Source organism: Uloborus diversus, chromosome 9 (assembly GCF_026930045.1).
Source record: "Uloborus diversus isolate 005 chromosome 9, Udiv.v.3.1, whole genome shotgun sequence".
NCBI classification, from domain to species: Eukaryota; Metazoa; Arthropoda; class Arachnida; order Araneae; family Uloboridae; genus Uloborus; species Uloborus diversus.
This window is the reverse complement of record NC_072739.1, coordinates 11,551,809-11,570,560: the sequence shown is the minus strand read 5'-3', so window position 1 is coordinate 11,570,560 and position 18,752 is coordinate 11,551,809. Positions and strand designations below refer to the sequence as shown.

Sequence of the window (18,752 nt, the reverse complement as noted above, 5' to 3'; positions counted from 1 at the left end):
ACCAGAGGAATTTAATTGAACCATCATACACATTTCAAACTCAGTTTCAAGAAAACAAGACTTTCTTTTGACAAATCAGTTACAGATGAACACTGTTAAATCTTACTTTTACATCTATTAAGCAACACAGACTACAAACATAAGCTAAGTAAGAACTGGCTAAATTTAATTTTCCTATCTGCATAAAAAAAAATACATCACAGAAAAAATGGTAAAGAATTACACATGAATACATACCTTTCACACATATCAAATATAAATAAGCAAAAACATCCAAAAACAACAGATGTTAGATATCGCCAGTAACTTCTCATTCTGTTCCGTTCTACTTCATCCTATTTTAATATAAAAATATTTTCCCTTAATATAAATTTTTATTTTTATGTTCAATAAAAATTATTACTCAATTAATTACTATGTTCCTTTGTATGACATGCACATACCAGGCAAAATACCCAGAAAAAAGAAAAAAAATCCAGCGGATGACTGTTACACATTGCACTATCATATTTTTCCTTATTCAGGATTTTTTACTATGCCTCAATGAACAATCATATGCAAGATTCTTATATTATATACCCATAAAACAATTAAGACATGAAACAAAATATTATAAAAGTTAAAATTAATGCTGAATATCTGATTAACAGTTAATACATAATAAAAACTTATTTAAGGTTAAGTAAGGACTGTAGAAAAAATGAGCAACAATCTTTGTGAAAATAATTTTACAGGAACTTTCCCTTTCTTCAAAATTTATTTAATAGGATTATTTTACAAGATTAATAAAAAAACAAGAGATTTTTTTAAAAATAAAAATCTATAGATAGGGGGAAATAGTCAAAATCTGGGAAACTCCCCTTAAAAAATGAGTCATAAGTTTCGCGGGTTCATTTCAGTCGCGAACATGTCAAATATGGAGGAACACTTAAATATAAAATTCTTTTTATTTACAACTAAAAATATAAAGGCCGTGCATGCTGCTGCTGCCGGCAGGTATGCAAGCAAGAGACAGAACGAGTAAATAAGCAACTCGCTTTCTGAAACAAATTCATAACCGCACACTCGAAGTCTAAACTGTTCAGGTGAAAGTTAAAATGTATGCAAATTGGACCCGAATGTTCAAAAACATAAGTCCTCCACAGCAGAAAAGAAAATGTTGGTAGCTAAAAGTACTATTATCTAAATAAAACTAGCAACATACAAAACAAATTTTCAGCTTGGATACTTAAAATACACTTTGAGCTTTTGGCAGAATCACAAAAATCTTAATGAGCCTTAAAAATGCTTGAAACTCTAATGTTAAATTGCAAATTGAAGCCATGAATGACTGTAAGTCATTCTTGAAAATGTAAAGAGTAAAAGCAAGAATTATTGTTCTAAACATGTTGTATAAAAACTATTTTGTCCATTACTAGTGGTACCCGTGTTGCTTTGCCCTTAGTAGAAACTTAAAAGGTCTTTTGGTTCGCCTGTATGTTTACGAATAATGTATGGTGTATTTCTCTCCAATTGGCTTTCCCATTATACGGTTCCACGTTATGATAACTTGGTAATTTACTCGTCCATCTTATGATAATTTTGCTTGAGAAAATTTTCTTGAAATTGGAATAGAAAAAGAACAAAATCGAATTTTTGAAAAATTGCTTTGAGGTGCACAACCCCATGCTATAAACTAATTCTATGCCAAATGTCACGAAAATTGGCCGAATGGCCTAGGCGCTATGCGCGTCGCAAAGATCCTGACAGATAGAGAGAGATCTGGACAGAGAGACTTTCAGCTTTATTATTAGTAAAGATTTATTGTAACTAAAGAACAGTTGATAGAATAAAAGCAGATAACTAAATTAAAAAATGCTTCTTATTAAATACTATAACTAAATGCTATTCAATTTTACTACTTTCCCACAATTATTGCACCAACTCATATTTCCTTTTATTTGAATTTTAGAAGGTCCATACTTTCTTGCTTTCCCCTTCCAAGACTCAATTGGTAAGTGATGGCTGCATTATTATAATTTAGGCATATAATTACTAATTATTAAGTTATTAATTATTACAATCAGTGAGCTGTTGAAAAAATATTGATTTAGAATTCTGCAAAACCAATATTAATAAGTACAAAGAAAAAACAAAAACATGTATTACCTTCCGTCCTTCCTATATAGTGAATGCCAAATAAAAAATAGATTTACGCATTAAAAATCAATTGGACGAACAAAGATTTAATTACATATACAATGAAAATCATTTACAAGAGTTAGTAACTATAAGAATGTACAAAAAGTAAAATATGCTTTCAATAAAAAAAAATGGGGAAGAAGTTTAATATTGTTGTACAAAACTGGATATGGGAGAAAAGTATAAGAATTTTTATGAGTGAAAAATTCCTGAAGAACTAAAGAAAGCTTCAGAAATAATGGGCAAAATTAAGTCGCCACCATTCACAGGGCAACAAAATTTTTTAAAAAGGAAGGGAAAAAAAAGGTATTAAAAAATCAACTGTCAACCATCACTTAAAAAATTAACGCTCTTTAAGTGCACCAACGTGTTTAGATATTGATAAAATATTTATTACTTGCACTAATTAATGTATTTAGGATTATGAATTGCGAAGAGTGTAATAAAATTATCATTTTGAACTAAAGAGTTAAAAAAAAATGGCCGCAATTTAAAAAAAATGGCTGCGAATGAAATTATTTTACTAACTAAAAATTTTCACAGTCATGCCCTTTATTTGGAAAAGCATATTTTTAGCTTAGGTGGATGCATTTTTTAATAATGAAAGATAATCTAGAGAAGTACCATTTACAGTAGAACCTCAGAAATATGGAATATTTGGGGCTGAGCCCCATTCAAAGTTTTGGATTTACTGGGTGGCCTTTTTAAATTTGTTATTAGCTCAATAGCGATCTGAAAACCATTTGTTTTAAGTTAAAAATCAATTTTACTCGATAAAATATGGGTACTTAATACACTTAAAGCACTCCCTACCAAAAGCTTAGTTTTCAAAATGATTCAAAACGAATAAGGGACATTTGACAATTATGACTTGCAGAAACGCTGCAGCTGCTAATAAATTATTACTTATGGTGCTTGCAAGTCTGCAAAGCCAACGGCTTTAAAGAATATAAATGTGGCAAGAATTGCATATTGTATTCAAACGAATGCTAAAAGTAGCTGCCATTAAAAAACTGCCTTAGGTTTTGAATTGTAGCTACTAATTTTTTCCTTTTTCAAATCGAGTTTTAGGCCTTTAATTCACAAGTTGTTTGGATTTTCCAAAATTTTGGATCTCCGTGATCCTTGGATCCTTTTTGAAGTTCTCCTGTAATACACTCAAGGGAGGAAACATACAATTTTCTACTATTATCATTTCAAGTCTTCCATTATTATAAAAACATTGAGATTTTTTTTTTCTTCTTTTTGGAAGCTTGTTACATAATTTGTTTACAAAAATGAAAAGAAGCATGGAAAATGAAGAGGATTTTAAGATTGCACAACATTTATGGACTCCTGCAAAGAGGTAAATGTTGTTAAGCAGAGAATAGTTTTATTGTTCACTTAATAAAATTAATTGCTTGGATACATTTAGAAATAAAAGAATATTTTATGGGGGGAAATATTACCAAGAGAAAAATAATGCACACAGCTTTTTAAAACAATAATTACCAAATACATTTTTGAGCAATCACGATTGCTTATTGTTCTCATTTGACCGTTTTTGGTGTCCGTGCCTTTTTCAACTTGAATCAGAAGCCTCTGCAGCACCACCACCCACCGTCCTCTGCGGGCGGCTTGGCGCGGCTGCTCCGGTCCTGAGCTATCCGCTTCTCCTGGTCGGAGGCGTCCATGTCCTACACACACGCACGTTCACACACATACACTCACACACGCCTACGTGCATACACACAGGTCTACGCACACACACAACTATGCACACGTAACCGCCCAGGAGGAGAGGCAGACTTGGGGGGGACAGGAGCCGTTTCTAGAAACAATAACAGACTTGCCAACCTTATGAAAAGAAAAAAAGGGAGATCCAGTCAAAGCTTTAAGGGAGAAAAAGGGAGATTTTAAACGATGCTATAATAAGTAAAACACATTGTTATAACAAGTATTTATTTGATTTTTTCATGAAAGAGAATTCACTCGTATAACCGCTATTTTTGTATGTAGATATTTCTTTTTTTTTCAGACATCGCTAAAGATGAATGTTAAACTACAACGCACGCTGTAGATCAAGATGAAAACACGCGGCGCAGTTAGCATGCGTCTGAAAACTGAACGATACCGCGAAAACGGCAACGGCGCATGCGTGAGATAGAAGTGGAAGTGCGAACGTAGAGTTAAACCAAAATACCATCTCCGGAAGCATTTCGGTCGACACTCCGAACGCACCCATCGGATGTTTGCCGCTCACCTTGCGTTCGACCATAGACTAATAATAAGAGTAGACCGAGCTTTCCCAGACTTGCTGATGAAAAAATTGGTTCATGGATACATCATGTGACTAGTGGAAGGCTTGGCGAAAACTTTGGCGGCATGGTTGCTAGATGGCAACATTATCTATAGTTTGGCACTCGACATGTATCTTAAGACGTAATGTGTTTTCATTATAATTTTTTTTTTTCCAGGTGCAGATATTGAACTGTTTTTCGTTTAGTTATGCATTATTTTGACATTAGTAATTAGTTTTTATCACAGTTTTCAGTAACTTTAATTTCATTCGGAACTGCTACGTCAGCGTTGGCGTGAACGTATAATGGCGTAAACGTTTTGCGTTAACGCAAAAATGTACTAATTGGTATCTTAAATTGAAATTGCAGGTAAAAATCTTACCGTTTGCCGATTCTTTTGGGGCACTTGCATCTTTAATTTCTTAGAGAGTTATTGAAATTAAATAAAGAAAATGCACAATACTATCTAAACGAAAAACTCACTATATTAACAAAATATTTACAACTTAGAATAACAAATTTACAAATCGGACTCCATAAAAGATACCGTGTTCCATCAATTCCATTTATTTTATTTCTCGCCGGCGTTGATCGTCTGCTACGATCAACGCCCGCTGTTGCTAGGATATCCACCAGTCACATGGTTTGGTTTATGAGCAGCAAAAGGGTTACCATAGCTCGGTCTACTCTTATTATTAGTCTATGCGTTCGACGAACCTCACCGGTCGATCGGTAAGTAACCGGTAACTAACCGCAGCGTTCTATGGTTAACCGGTTACCGCATTCGTTACCATTCTAAGCAGTTGATTGGTTGATTGGAGCACGTGATCATTAGCTGTCACGTGATTAACTAACCAGTCGTGCTCGTCGAACATGAGCTCACTGAGCAGTGCGGGTTTGCTCTGCTAGCCACGCCATCTATTAGGGCTGTGAGTAACTATTTTAAGGAAGAAAATTAAGTTTAATTTAAAAAAAAGAAAAAAACCCGAAAAAATAAAAAAACGGGAGAAATGGATACTCAAACGCACAACCGGGAGAATGGAGTAAAAAACGGGAGTCTCCCGTGAAAAACGGGAGTCTCCCGTGAAAAACGGGAGTCTCCCGTGAAAAACGGGAGAGTTGGCAGGTCTGCAATAACTCCAATGAGTAGGGTCCTGTCTCAGTTCGTGATTGCGAAAAGTATAATTTGAATTCAAAATTTCAGAATTCAAATTAATTTTCTTTTTATTTACAATTTACTTTAGTTGCAACAAATAGAATAACAATGAAATGAAAAATGAACTTCCTTAACATATTTGCCATGCATTGTTAATGTCACACAATACAGCAAGCATGAAATCCTGATTGTATGAATCATGGAAACAACTGTGAATGGAATTTCTTTTCCTACAAAATTAAGATCAAACAAGTTTTAATAAAACTTATATAATCGAAAATTGTAAGAAATCTTATAACATGAGTTATGTTGACTATTTAAAATGCATTAGAGCAGAGATTCCACTAAGTCCAGGCTACCACAGACCACTTGAAAATGCACCAACTTTGTGGAGCAAAAAGAGAAAAAAGAATATAAAAAAAATAAACAAAATAAAAAATAAAGAAAAATAAAGAAAAATAGAAAATAAAACAAAATTATGAAGTACAATTTAAAAAAATAATTAAAATTCTCTCTAAAATTTTGAGATAGTATCTCTTTTTTTTTTCTGCTTTAAAGCGATCACACTAATGGAAAAAGTGAGAAAAACATGTAAATTAAAGGTAAAAGAATCTAAAGAAACTTTTTATAAGCAAAAAAGAAAAAAATATATTTCATCTGGTTTGATCATATCCTAACAATTTTCAGATTTTTCATAAGGGGTCGTCTTTCAAGTGATGTCACCCTTTGAGGAACAAGGGGAGTTCATGAAATTGTGAATGCCAAGGGGAAGCGAAGGGGGCCCAAATATGTTGACAAAAAAGGGCAGCATCATTTACGGATATCTCCTTTTTGTAAATGACTTGTTTTGTAACATTCAAGAGAACTGCAATAAATGAGTAAGCTAAAATATAATAATCCACCATGAAATCTATATTTGAAAATGATTTTGAGGCTTACCATCAGATGCTCGCCACAGAAAACCAGCCAGAAGCTCAACAAAGCTGCATAAAAGATGCCTTGTTTTATGTCACTCAACAAAATCATAAAAGGCATATCTATCCACAACGCAAGATATTCCAAGGGCACTGAAATATTCAAAAATATCATTGACTGGAAAATAAAACTTCTTCCATAGAAATGAGTATCATGCAATGAACATCTTAATTTCAAAAGATAATTCAAAAGTACATGTATAATAATGACGGAAAATTTAAAAAAAAAATGCTCAAAAAGTACGTAATCTTTATTTTTTTAAATTTTAAAATTAGATTTTTGAGACAATTTTAATAAAAATTCAATGGCAATGCTGGTTTTAAGATTTTGTATAATAAGTTAAAACTAAATCATTATTTCATGAAATTACGTGTTTAGCTAAAAATAACAAACTTTCCCACAGCGTTATAGTAATAGCGCATTTTCATTTAATGACAAAATCATTCAAAATTTAATGACTATTCAATACCAGAATAATTTGCAAGTGAGTAAATCAGATGCCAATAGCTGTGACAGAATTGAATTAGATTGTAATTTATGTAAAAATCAAAGTAGTTAACATTGGCAAAATATCGAGTCAAAATTTAACATTTGAAACAAAATAGCATACCTGCAAACATTGCAGGTAAACAAACTAGTAGATGATAATGATACACCAAAATATTGCATTTTCTATGATTATTAAGGGGGAAATATGGCTGATACCTCAAAGCCGAAGCAGATTTAGATTTAAGCCCATTGAAATGGATTTTTTGAAGAAGCCCGTTGTCACAGAACTGTGTAAAACATCAATCATGTATATTTTTCAATCCCCTACAAGGCCCCTATGAGTATAGGGGTAGGGGCCCTGAAGGGGGTTGAAAAAGGGCCCCTATAGTCATAATAACCTACTTATTTGGAGAAGTAGAGTATATTAGAACTCATTTGGAGAAAAATAAAGATTATAGGTAAAATGAGTGATAGCTCCTGCAAAAATCATTTGAGGGAATTTTTTTAAACAAAATTCCCTAAATAAAGGGATATTTCCAAGATACATAAAAATAACGGGAGATTTTTAATAGAAATCAAGGGACTGGAAAAAATCTCAAAATTTGGAAAACTCTCCAGAAAATCTAGGCAGGTATGAAAAGCAATAATATCCATAACTTAAATGTTTTTGCACAGGAAAAAAAGGGGGTTTCTTGTAGCTCTGAAACGTGTCTGAAAGTGATGTTTTTTTTTTTTAAATTTTTTATATTTTTTTTTGCTTTTTACCATTGACAATTAATTTTAACACAATTCGTGCATACAAAGTAATAAATACACAGTAACTATGTCATTTTCCAGGCCAGGTAAACTTAAGAGAGAGAGAGAAGTTAGAGAATTCTTGCTTGTCTAGAATGATAAATGATTTGATCAAATCATGTCAGCTGGATGGCACATTGCGGCTGCAGTAGCCAAACTGGGATGTTGGCGCTCGCCAAATTGGTTTGTACCTTCAGGTAGTGCAATAGGGTATAAATTCAAGTTCACGAGAACCGGCTCCCTCTTCTTTCTGTTTTGGAATTCCAGAGTGTGTGTGCCGCGGGTTTTGCACACACTCATAGCAATATCATGTCTTTACCTTTTTTCAATTAAAGTTTTTCAGTGTTGAATAAAATGTTTTGAGTTCTAAATATCAGCGTGTTTTTTGTGACACGGAATAACAACAAATGCCGCAACATTAAATAAGATGCTCCTTAACATAAATGACAAATAAGACATGTTTCTTGACATTTTTTAAAGTCAACATTGCTTCATTTTTCTAAACATGAAAAGATGCAACATTGAAATACTTATTTTTTCCTTACATTCTGGCAGAGATGTTTTAAAGACCCTACAAATTATCTCATGCATTGAAAATCAAAAATATGCCTACTTAGTTAAGCATATTTTCATACCTTCCAGTTTAAATAAAAACTAAGCATCAAGGGATTTTTTTTAAATAAAATTTTATATTTTTACTTCCTTTTACAAAAAAGAAAGTATTGTATTCGCGAAAAAATTTTCACTCAAAATTCGGCCCTAATTTCCATTTTGCTCACCCCTGAATTAATGTTGAGTTTTTTTTCAACCCGACCACACACAGATAAGTGCCTAAGAATTAGGGATGCACCGGATATCCGGTAACTATCCGGTATCCGGCCTATCCGGCTGATTTTTTAACTATCCGGAACTATGAGGTATCCGATCCGACAAGCCACTCCGGATCCGGATATCCGACAGTTTTTTGCAGGATATCCGGGCAGTTATCCGGTAAAAATGTGAGAGATATCCGGGGTTGATGTGGGGTTATCCGGTACGAAATGAGGGTTTAATTTTGAATTTACTTTTGCAAAAATTCCAGTTAAAGCTTTCACTGTTTCATAAACTTTTCGATGATGCTTTCTCTTTTAATTGCTGCTTCAAAAACGACCATTCCTCTTCAAACCTAGCTTCTGGCATTCCCCCCCGCGTCCCCCCCCCCCTCTCGTTCGCAAATCTGCTGACGGTATGTTGCCAATAATTTCTCCCTCCCTCTCTCACTCTCTCTGCTTTAACACGCTGAAGTGAAAAGTCGACCTTGAAATGGTTCATATCAAACCGCTTGAAGTTGAAGGAGCGGCCATGTTGAAAATTAAAATACAGTCAAGTTCCGACTTGCGGGAGGAATGCATTCCACTACTCCTCTCGCGTAAGTTGAAATTTAGCGTAGTAGAAAAATGTATGAATTCGGATTTTTAGAAACACACTAAAAAATTTTAGGCATTTGTAAACATCTCTCACACTTTTTTGAACCATTTCTTAACTATATATTACCGTTTCTTGCATAAAAAAAGCTGTATTATTCAACATAAAACTCTGTTACGATGCACAAAATTAATGGTCAATGGGAGAGAGACATGTAAATAAAACAATAATATAGTTACAGTGTATTAATAATTTAATAATGCACGCTTTGGTGCCATTATACCTCATGAACATTAAAACAAAGGATGAAAGAAACTAATGAAAAATGCAGAATAGTTGCACTGAAACAAAGCAATGTAAAGAGTAGTACGGTGTGGAAACTTCCGTTTTCAGTGATACTAAAAGGATGAAGAACCATCAAGAAACCAATATGTAGTGACCAATGACTAAAATATTTCAATCTCCCTCCTATTAAAAGAAATGAAAATCCCATTACATGGTGGAAACATCATGCAGAAGAGTTTCCCCGGCTAAAACCTCTTGTTTTCAAGTACTTAAATGCTCTGCCAAGTTCAGTAAACTCAAAACGTTTATTTAGTGGAGTTAAAAGAATTTATACAGAAAACAAAAACCGACTATCACCGAATAATGCAGAAAAACTTCTGTTTGTAATGAAAAAATCTAAAATATTCCCCTGCATTGATAAATGAAGATTCTTAAGTGTATATTGCATGAAATTAAGCATAATTCTAACTGTCATATTCAACGCAATCTTGAGTCCATTGGAAATTTTAGAATGTTGAATAAAGTAATAATTGCTTTTCCCAGAATAATTACTTTAACTAAGACTTTCAACTGATATTTAGCATTTAAAATAGACGGTGAATATAGCAGTAAGAAATAACAGCTATAAGTTATTGCTTCAATTTCTTCTTTCTAATTTTTTTAATTGTATAGTAAAATTTTTAATAATATATTTAAGAATTTATTTGTATTTTTTTAAGAACGTGTATTTTTATTTTTTCTAGAATTAAAGTAAAATTTAAGTTTATTCAGTGTTCAAGTATAAATTTATAAATTCATTTAAGAAAGATTGAACATGTTTAGCATATTTTTTAATGTTATATATAAGATGTTAATTTGCATCATTAAGAATGTGTAACTTCATTTTTTGGAATTTAGTAAAATTTCAAGTTGATTATTTAAGAATTGGTTTATTAATTTATTTTTAAAAGCGTGAACGTGTTTAACAAGACTCTTAATAGTTTGTTTAAAATGTTAATTTGCATCATTTACGAATGTGAATCTTTATTTTCTGAAATTAAAGTAAAATTTTCAGTTGATTATTTAAGTATAATTTTATTTATGTTTACAAAAAATTGTCAACATGTTGAGCATGACTTTTAATAATATATTTAAGATATTAATTTGCATTTTTTAATAATGTGAATCGTTATTTTCTGGAATTAAAGGGAAATTTTAAGTTGATTATTTAAGCGTAAGTTTATTAATTTGTTTTTAAAAAGTGAACGCGTTGAGAATGACTCTTAATACTGTATTTAAGATGTTAATTTGCATCTTTTAAGAGAGTGAATCTTTGTTTTCTGGAATTAAAGTAAAATTTTTATTTGATTATTTTAGCATAAGTTTATTAATTTGTTAACTGTGTTGCCCACCTAGGAGGGGGGGGGGGGTTAGGGGTATTTTCTTTTTTTGGGGGGGGGGGGGGAGCTTTCTATTTGGGGGTATTTATGGTTTTTAGGGGGTGGGCCCTTGCTCTTAGGGAGGGCACCCCTGTATTTAAGATGCTAATTTGCATCTTTAGAGAAAATGTACCTTTATTTCTGGAATTAAAGTAAAATTTTAAGTTGATTATTTAAGTTTATTTATTTATTTTTTGAGTCAAACTGGCCCTGTTTTAATATTTTCTTTTTTTAAATTGTATGTTAGAAAAATTTTACACGTGTATTATCTGTAATAAAAATGATTTCAAAGCAAAGTTTTATTTTTCTTATTTCTAAATTGGAAACAAGAAAATGTATTACTTTATGATGAAGTTTTAAAAAATTTCTACACGTCATGCAAATCTAATAACAAATATGACTCATTATACAACCTTCAAGATTTCAACTATGAATAATTAAAAGTTTAAACCATGTATACATTACATACAGAATTAATTTTTGCCGAAAGTTTATCTCTTTCGAAAAAATCTGTCGAAATAAAACAATATTTTAATGTTTCATTTTATATATAGCACAATTCCTAAATTAAAATATAGAGGCTCTAAAAAAAGTACATTTGAATGTATTTAACATGTTTTTAAAGAAATGATATGAGGAACAAGTTTGATTTATTGTTTTGAAACGGTGTTGTAGAAAAATATGCGAACATGCAATGCAATCGAAATGCCGGATATCCGAATCCGGCAGGTAAGGGGGCATCGGATATCCGGTATCCGGCAAAATCACTATCCGGTGCATCCCTACTAAGAATGTATAGACACTCGAAATATCCGTGTTAACATTCTCCGAGTTATTTACAACTACTCTTCTAGTGACGTCCGTATGTATGTATGTCGCATAACTCAAGTATGGTATGTCCTAGAAAGTTGGTACATAGACTCATAGTGGGGTCTAGTTGTGCATCTCCCTTTTTGGTTGCATTTGGATTTTCCAAAGGGGGTCTTTTACACCTTTTTGGGGGGAAATCAATGTTAATTTCAATGCAAACTCAAGTAGCGTTATTATGCAAACATCGCCAAGCTTTTGGTCACCAAGTTTTGTCGCCAACTTGGCGACAAATTTGGCTTTTTGTTTTAAAATCTAGTTTCAATTTGGCCATTGTCTGTGATATTTAGACAGTTAACTATGTAATCATATTAAAATTTTCAATAATGGGGAAATAACTTTAAATTGGTGTAAAAGGAAGTCATGTGAGGCACACACCAGCTCATTTTAAATACAAAATGTTGAACATTCTAAAATAGTACTAGTACACATCTTTTCTCTCCATCTGTTTCATTATTATGAAGTTAAACTAGTATGTTGTGGCCATCACGAAACTTTCTTCTATATTTTTCCTTTTTCTGATCCCTCCCCATGCTTGACGAGGAAGCAATATTCCTAACAGAAACAAAATTACACATGCAAAAACTTGACGACCATCCCAATGTCTGAATTATTGTAAAAACAAAACAAAGAGCGAAAATTGAAAGTTACTTTAAAAGCCTTGCTTGAATTAATTACAAATATTTTATTTGTTAACAACCGCAAGATGGCAACAGTTAAAAATTTTAAATCATTGAGATAATATTTCCGATCATTTCCGTACAATTAAAATCACGAGAAATACGCAGACGATAATCTATTACGATTTATCTTTCTTATTGTTGCATTAATAAAGCTAATTTTATTCGCTAAAAAAAAAAAAATCAACACCTCTTGGAGCGATTGGATTGAACCAAAGCCTGTTTACGTATGGATTCACATATATTCCAAATTTCAACCAGAACGTAGCATTACTTCTTGAGATAGGGCACTCACAATGGAAAAAAAGAACGGGCGACTGCGCTACCCCCCCTTTTTAGCTGTTGACACCAAAATAAAATCAGCTCTTATACCCACTAAGGGCTACTTGTCAAAAAATTTTTGTTTGATTCCGTTTGTTATTTCTTGAGATACAGCAGTCACAATTGACGACAAAAAACGTTCTATAGCTCAACCCCCCTTTGAGTTATTGACACCAAAATTGAATCAGCACCTGCTCCTGTTAATGGCAACATATGGACCAAATTTTGTTTGATTCCGCCAGTTACTTCCTGAGGAATAGCAAGCACGCGTAACTCAAAAAACGTCCCATTGCTCCACCCCCTTGGAGGAATTCGCGCCAAAAACTAATGGGCACAAGTTCACATAGGGGCACATATGTGTACCAAATTTCGTTCGATTTCATGCGGTAGTTTTTGCTGTAGAGCGGCCACAAAAAACTGGTCACACACAGACGTGACACACATACATACACACACACATACATACATACACACACACACACAGACAGACAGACATTTTCCAAAAATAGTCGAAATGAACTCAGCACACCTCAAAACGTTCGAATCAGTCAAAATTCGAAATTCGAAAATTTGCACGAATCCAATACCTTCTTCTATATATTAGATATAGAAGAAAGTAAACTAGTATGTTGTGGCCATCACGAAACTTTCTTCTATATTTTTCCTTTTTCTGATCCCTCCCCATGCTTGACGAGGAAGCAATATTCCTAACAAAAACAAAATTACACATGCAAAAACTTGACGACCCTCCCAATGTCTGAATTATTGCAAAAGCAAAGCAAAGAGCGAAAATTGAAAGTTATTTTAAAAGCCTTGCTTGAATTAATTACAAATATTTTATTTGTTAACAAACATAAGATGGCAACAGTTAAAAATTTTAAATCATTGAGATAATATTTCCTATCATTTCCATACAATTAAAATCACGAGAAATACGCAGACGACAATCTATTACGATTTATCTTTCTTATTGTTGCATTAATAAAAATATTTTTATTCGCAAAAAAAAAAAATCAACACCTCTTGAAGCGATCGGCGTCAAAATTAAACCAGAGCCTGTTTACATATGGATTCACATATATTCCAAATTTCAATCAGAACGTAGCATTACTTCTTGAGATAGGGCACTCAAAATGGAAAAAAAGAACGAGTGTTTGCGCTACCCCCTTTTTAGCTGTTGACACAAAAATAAAATCAGTTCTTATACCCACTAAGGGCTACTTGCCGATAAATTTTTCTTTCATTCCGTTCATTATTTCTTGAGATACAGCAGTCACAATTGACGACAAAAAACGTTCTATAGCTCAACCCCCGTTTGAGTTATTGACACCAAAATTGAATCAGCACCTGTTCCTGTTAATACCAACATATGGACCAAATTTTGTTTGATTCCGCCAGTTACTTCCTGAGGAATAGCAAGCACGCGTAACTCGAAGAACGTCCCATTGCTCCACCCCCCCTTGGAGGAATTCGCGCCAAAAACTAATGGGCACAAGTTCACATAGGTGCACATATGTGTACTAAATTTCGTTCGATTTCATGCGGTAGTTTTTGTTGTAGAGCGGCCACAAAAAACTGGTCACACACAGACGTGACACACATACACACACACATACATACATACACACACACATACACACACACACACAGACAGACAGACATTTTCCAAAAATGGTCGAAATGGACTCAGCGCACCTCAAAACGTACGAATCCGTCAAAATTCGAAATTTGAAAATTTGCACGAATCCAATACTTTCTTCTATATATTAGATATAGAAGAAAGTAAAAAATGGATTTGATCAATTGTGTTCTTAACTGTTATTGTATATTTCACTCCCCTAAAAGAAGTCAAGGAATATTTTAATATCTAGAAAAATAATTGTAGCTGCATCGTTGAAAAGTGGGCAATCAAAAGGGTACAAAAATGAGTCTAAAAATCACTGACGAAAAGGTATGAAAACAAAGAATGTATTTTTCAAGTTTTTGCTGTGAACACCAAAATTCAATAAAAGCAATATTCATTCATCCTTGTTCAGTAAAAAATCTCTGAACTTATGCACAAAAAGTAACCATTGATGACTTTGAGAAAACAAAAATATACTCACAATTCAAGAGACTAAGAGCAATACCTAACCCAAGGAGCATTCTGAAATTAAATCAAAGTTGAGGAATATTATTGACAAACTTTTTTTTTTAACAAACAGGAATAATCATTTAAAATTTGCAAGTTTTGACTATTGGAAAATACAAAAACACAGTATATCTAAAATTCCTGAAATAAGTGCCTCAATTAATCATGAACATTTTCATTGATATTAATCCCCTTTTAACTATATAATTAATTCATTTACATCCCTTTCACTCAAATGTTAGAAACAATTGTGGAAGTATTGTCATTGGATAGTGTTTTAGGTGTATGTAATTAGACAATTATTTTTCGACAAGATTGAAAGTTAAATTACTTCTGACCAGAGTTTTAACTTACAGTAAAAAATAAATGAACTAAATTAAAAACTGAATAAAATAAAGTAAACATTGTCTAATTTATTTCAACCTAGAACTTGATAGAAAGAAAGTATTTTTCTAAAAAAATAGATTATACAGAAGTAGTAGTTTTTAAATGATTTTTAATGCCATTAACATAACAGAAAGAAATAATGGAGTATACTGACAAATTCTGAGAAAATTACTTAAGGGGAGAGGGACCTTTTTACAGGGTAGATGTGTTTATGTGAAAAGGAACCATCAGTTTAGATTACATAATCAGTTTAATTTTAAAAGTAGAAATACATTTATTAATTTCTTAAAGGTGGTTTGAAACTAATTTGGAATATATTTGCATTATTTTCACAATGACAAACCAAATATTTTAGGGACTTGCATTCTGTGTTTTCCTTCAACTACAGCAATACCAAGTTAATTTCATAGGTAGAAAAATATTTCACATTCAAATTATCGTAATAAGTTTTGTACATTTAAACAGTTGTAAAGAATTCACGTACAAAATGTTTAGTTTAATTTTAACTCAACAAAAAACTTAACTGAACTTACTTCTCAACCAAAATTGGAGGTCTGCACAAGAGACAAATGCGCTTCCAGTACCACACTAGCACCGCGATGATGACAGGGAAAAACACTGTTTTCAGGGAAACCCAAACTTTTGTGAACCCTCCATTTTGGTGAATAACCTATTTAATATACATATGTATGAATACATGTAGCCACATACACACATACAACAGATATAAAGCTCTTTGCAATAAATGCATGGAATACTCTTGAGGGTGAGAATATTCAAGCACATTCTGTTAAAAATTAGCTACAATATCACATTGTACATTTTAGATGTGAAAGCAGAAAAAAAAAACATACATACAGTTGGCTCTCTTTTTAACGACTTTCAAGGGACTACAAAAAATCGTCTTTAAGTAGAATGAGTCCTTAAATAGAATGCATCTAAAACTACAGTGGAGCATTTGAGACCGTGAAAAGTCGTCTTTAAATAGAGAAAGTGGTTAAATAAAGCATTGTTAAACAGAGAACCAACTGTATATTTAGGAGAGGTGTAAACTTATTACACCAGCAGACAAAAAAGAAACAAACTACACTCAAACTCTCTTATAACAAGCGGGGGTGTTCCCATAGGGTATATTCTCCATATATGGCGTAGGGCCATCCCACAGAAAACAGTAATTTTTTCCCTTACGTAACGCTTCATATATTTCATAAGAAATAATAATTTTAAAGGATGATGAACAAAATTTTGTTGCTTAAGAAATCACAAACGCATGTGTGACTTCTTAAGCAAAAATTTTCTTCAAAAATTATTTCTTTTTTATGAAATATAGGAACCGTCACATGAGGGACAAAATGACCATTTTCAATGGAATGGGCATATACACATTATTTTTCAATGGTTTAAGTAATTATTTCTAAACTAATGGGATATGTTTCCCTTATGTTGGAACCATAGCTTTCAAAATCTACAATTTGTTTTGTCATTGCTGTATTAATAGAGCAATAATATTGGCTTATTCATACGCAAGTTCCCAGAGGTTGACTTTTGATGTCGCGCACGTGACGCATGTAAAATTTTTTTATTTTAGATAACAAAATTGTTTAATAAAAATATAATTGTATCAGAAGTATCTGTGTATCAAATGCAAAGATGAAAAAAATTGCTCACCCCTGTTTCATTAAAATATTAAGAGATATGACAAAATGTTAATGAAATTTAAGCCTATTATTGTCCCGCGCGTGACGGTTGAATAGTACCATACACTCTCCAACAATTTTTAGACAAAGAGCGTATACCCTCAAGTTTTAAAAATTTTCATATTATGACATGTTATGTATATGATCGCATACACATATTGTGCGTGCAGTAAAACCTGTAAAGTTGACCACCCTTGTAAGTTGGCCGCTATTTTCAGGCACAGAATTAGATCTGTATCATATAATTCAACCTCTTGACCACCTGTTTAAGTTGACCACTAAAGTAGTGCACCGCAAGGGGTCAACTTACACAGGTTTCACTGTAATGGATTACTTGAGAGTATACCGGCAGAAAAATTGATGGGAGCATCACTAATAACGAGCCCAGATTTAACGAAAACCTAGATTTAGTGAGGAAATCAGAAAGATTCGGTTGGTACAGATTTAAATCTTTGGTAGAATAACTCGCTTTTAACCCTTACAGGCGCGGGTCATTAAAATTTTAGAAATATAACAAAAAAAAACACAATGGATGGGATAAATTGGTTATCTGGACATAGATTTCACAGTCAAAATATTTTTTAATTCACCCCCTCTAGCTGGGGGTGGTGTCCCCATTTGTGACCACCGCCCTCCTAGAGCCGAAATCGTTTTCTGAAGAGGTTATGTTTACCTCGTATAACTGGAGTAATTTCAAATATTTTAAGCTCTTAAGCATTTTTACTAATTATTTCAATAATTTATGCCATTAAGAATATTTAAAACACAAAATCCAATATTTTTACTATAAAAATTCCAAGATACAGATGAAGTAAAATTTAAGAAAGTTTATATAGATTATTTAAAATTATCTAAATAAGCAACTTAAAATGTTAAAAATATTTTTGGCACATTGTTCTTGCTTTATGGTGCATTCTTTTTGTGCTAAAAAATATTAAATGAAAAATACTACTGTATTTTTACCATTTACAGAAAAAATAATATCAAAGCTGAGAATAAAAAAAGTATACAACTGTCTGGCAGGAAAAGCAGATCTCAAATGTGTGCTATCATGGGCCTTCAAATTCACCTGTTCTGGGTCAAGAACCCAAAATAAATAAACAAAAGCCTGTTGAAAACTATTCTTTTGTTTCTTCCTTAGAAAATTTCTTTCAACATTCTGAAGTCAACCGCAAGTTCATCAGGAGTCATAAATCTTGAGAACAAGTGATGACGGCCTCCTTTCTAAATTTGTGGTAGTAGATAAGTATTTGAAATTTACATAGTTGTTCACGCTTACGTTATCACTTCTGAAGTATACTTCCAAGGGTGGTTACAAGGTGAAAGGTGAAGCTCAAATTCAAACAACTGCTGAGATAAAATAATGAAATCTGTAACTACAAACATGAAGAATTCAAAGCTGAACAAGTTTTCTCGACACACTCGATGGCTTGTTCATTTAGAAAATTTTCAAACTGTTTTCGACGCTAAAGTGCAAATGAGTATCTTTTCTTGGTTATATGTGTTCCCCGAGAAATAAAAACACACTTGAAAGAGATAATAAGACAGTTCAAAGCAAATTAGCCAACTTCTTTGGTATTGTAAAGAAAAAAAAAGTTTGTGAAATTTTATGGTTTTTAACACAAACTCATTTTTTACAACAACTCGGTTATAACAAACAAACAAATATAACGGTCCCTTCTCACTC

At 32.6% G+C, this 18,752-nt stretch overlaps 1 protein-coding gene across 1 annotated transcript in view; it reads right to left on the bottom strand.

Annotated features, from left to right (window-relative positions):
* LOC129230630 (protein wntless-like) overlaps positions 1 to 18,752 on the bottom strand; it is a 47,777-nt gene that overhangs the window by 11,748 nt on the left and 17,277 nt on the right. Inside the window, exons 5-8 of the mRNA XM_054865045.1 lie at positions 15,902 to 16,038; positions 14,956 to 14,996; positions 6,556 to 6,683; positions 238 to 335 (exon numbers count right to left, since the gene is read on the bottom strand). Of these exons, the coding sequence (XP_054721020.1) occupies positions 238 to 335; positions 6,556 to 6,683; positions 14,956 to 14,996; positions 15,902 to 16,038 (404 nt within the window). The remainder of the gene's footprint in view (positions 1 to 237; positions 336 to 6,555; positions 6,684 to 14,955; positions 14,997 to 15,901; positions 16,039 to 18,752) is intronic.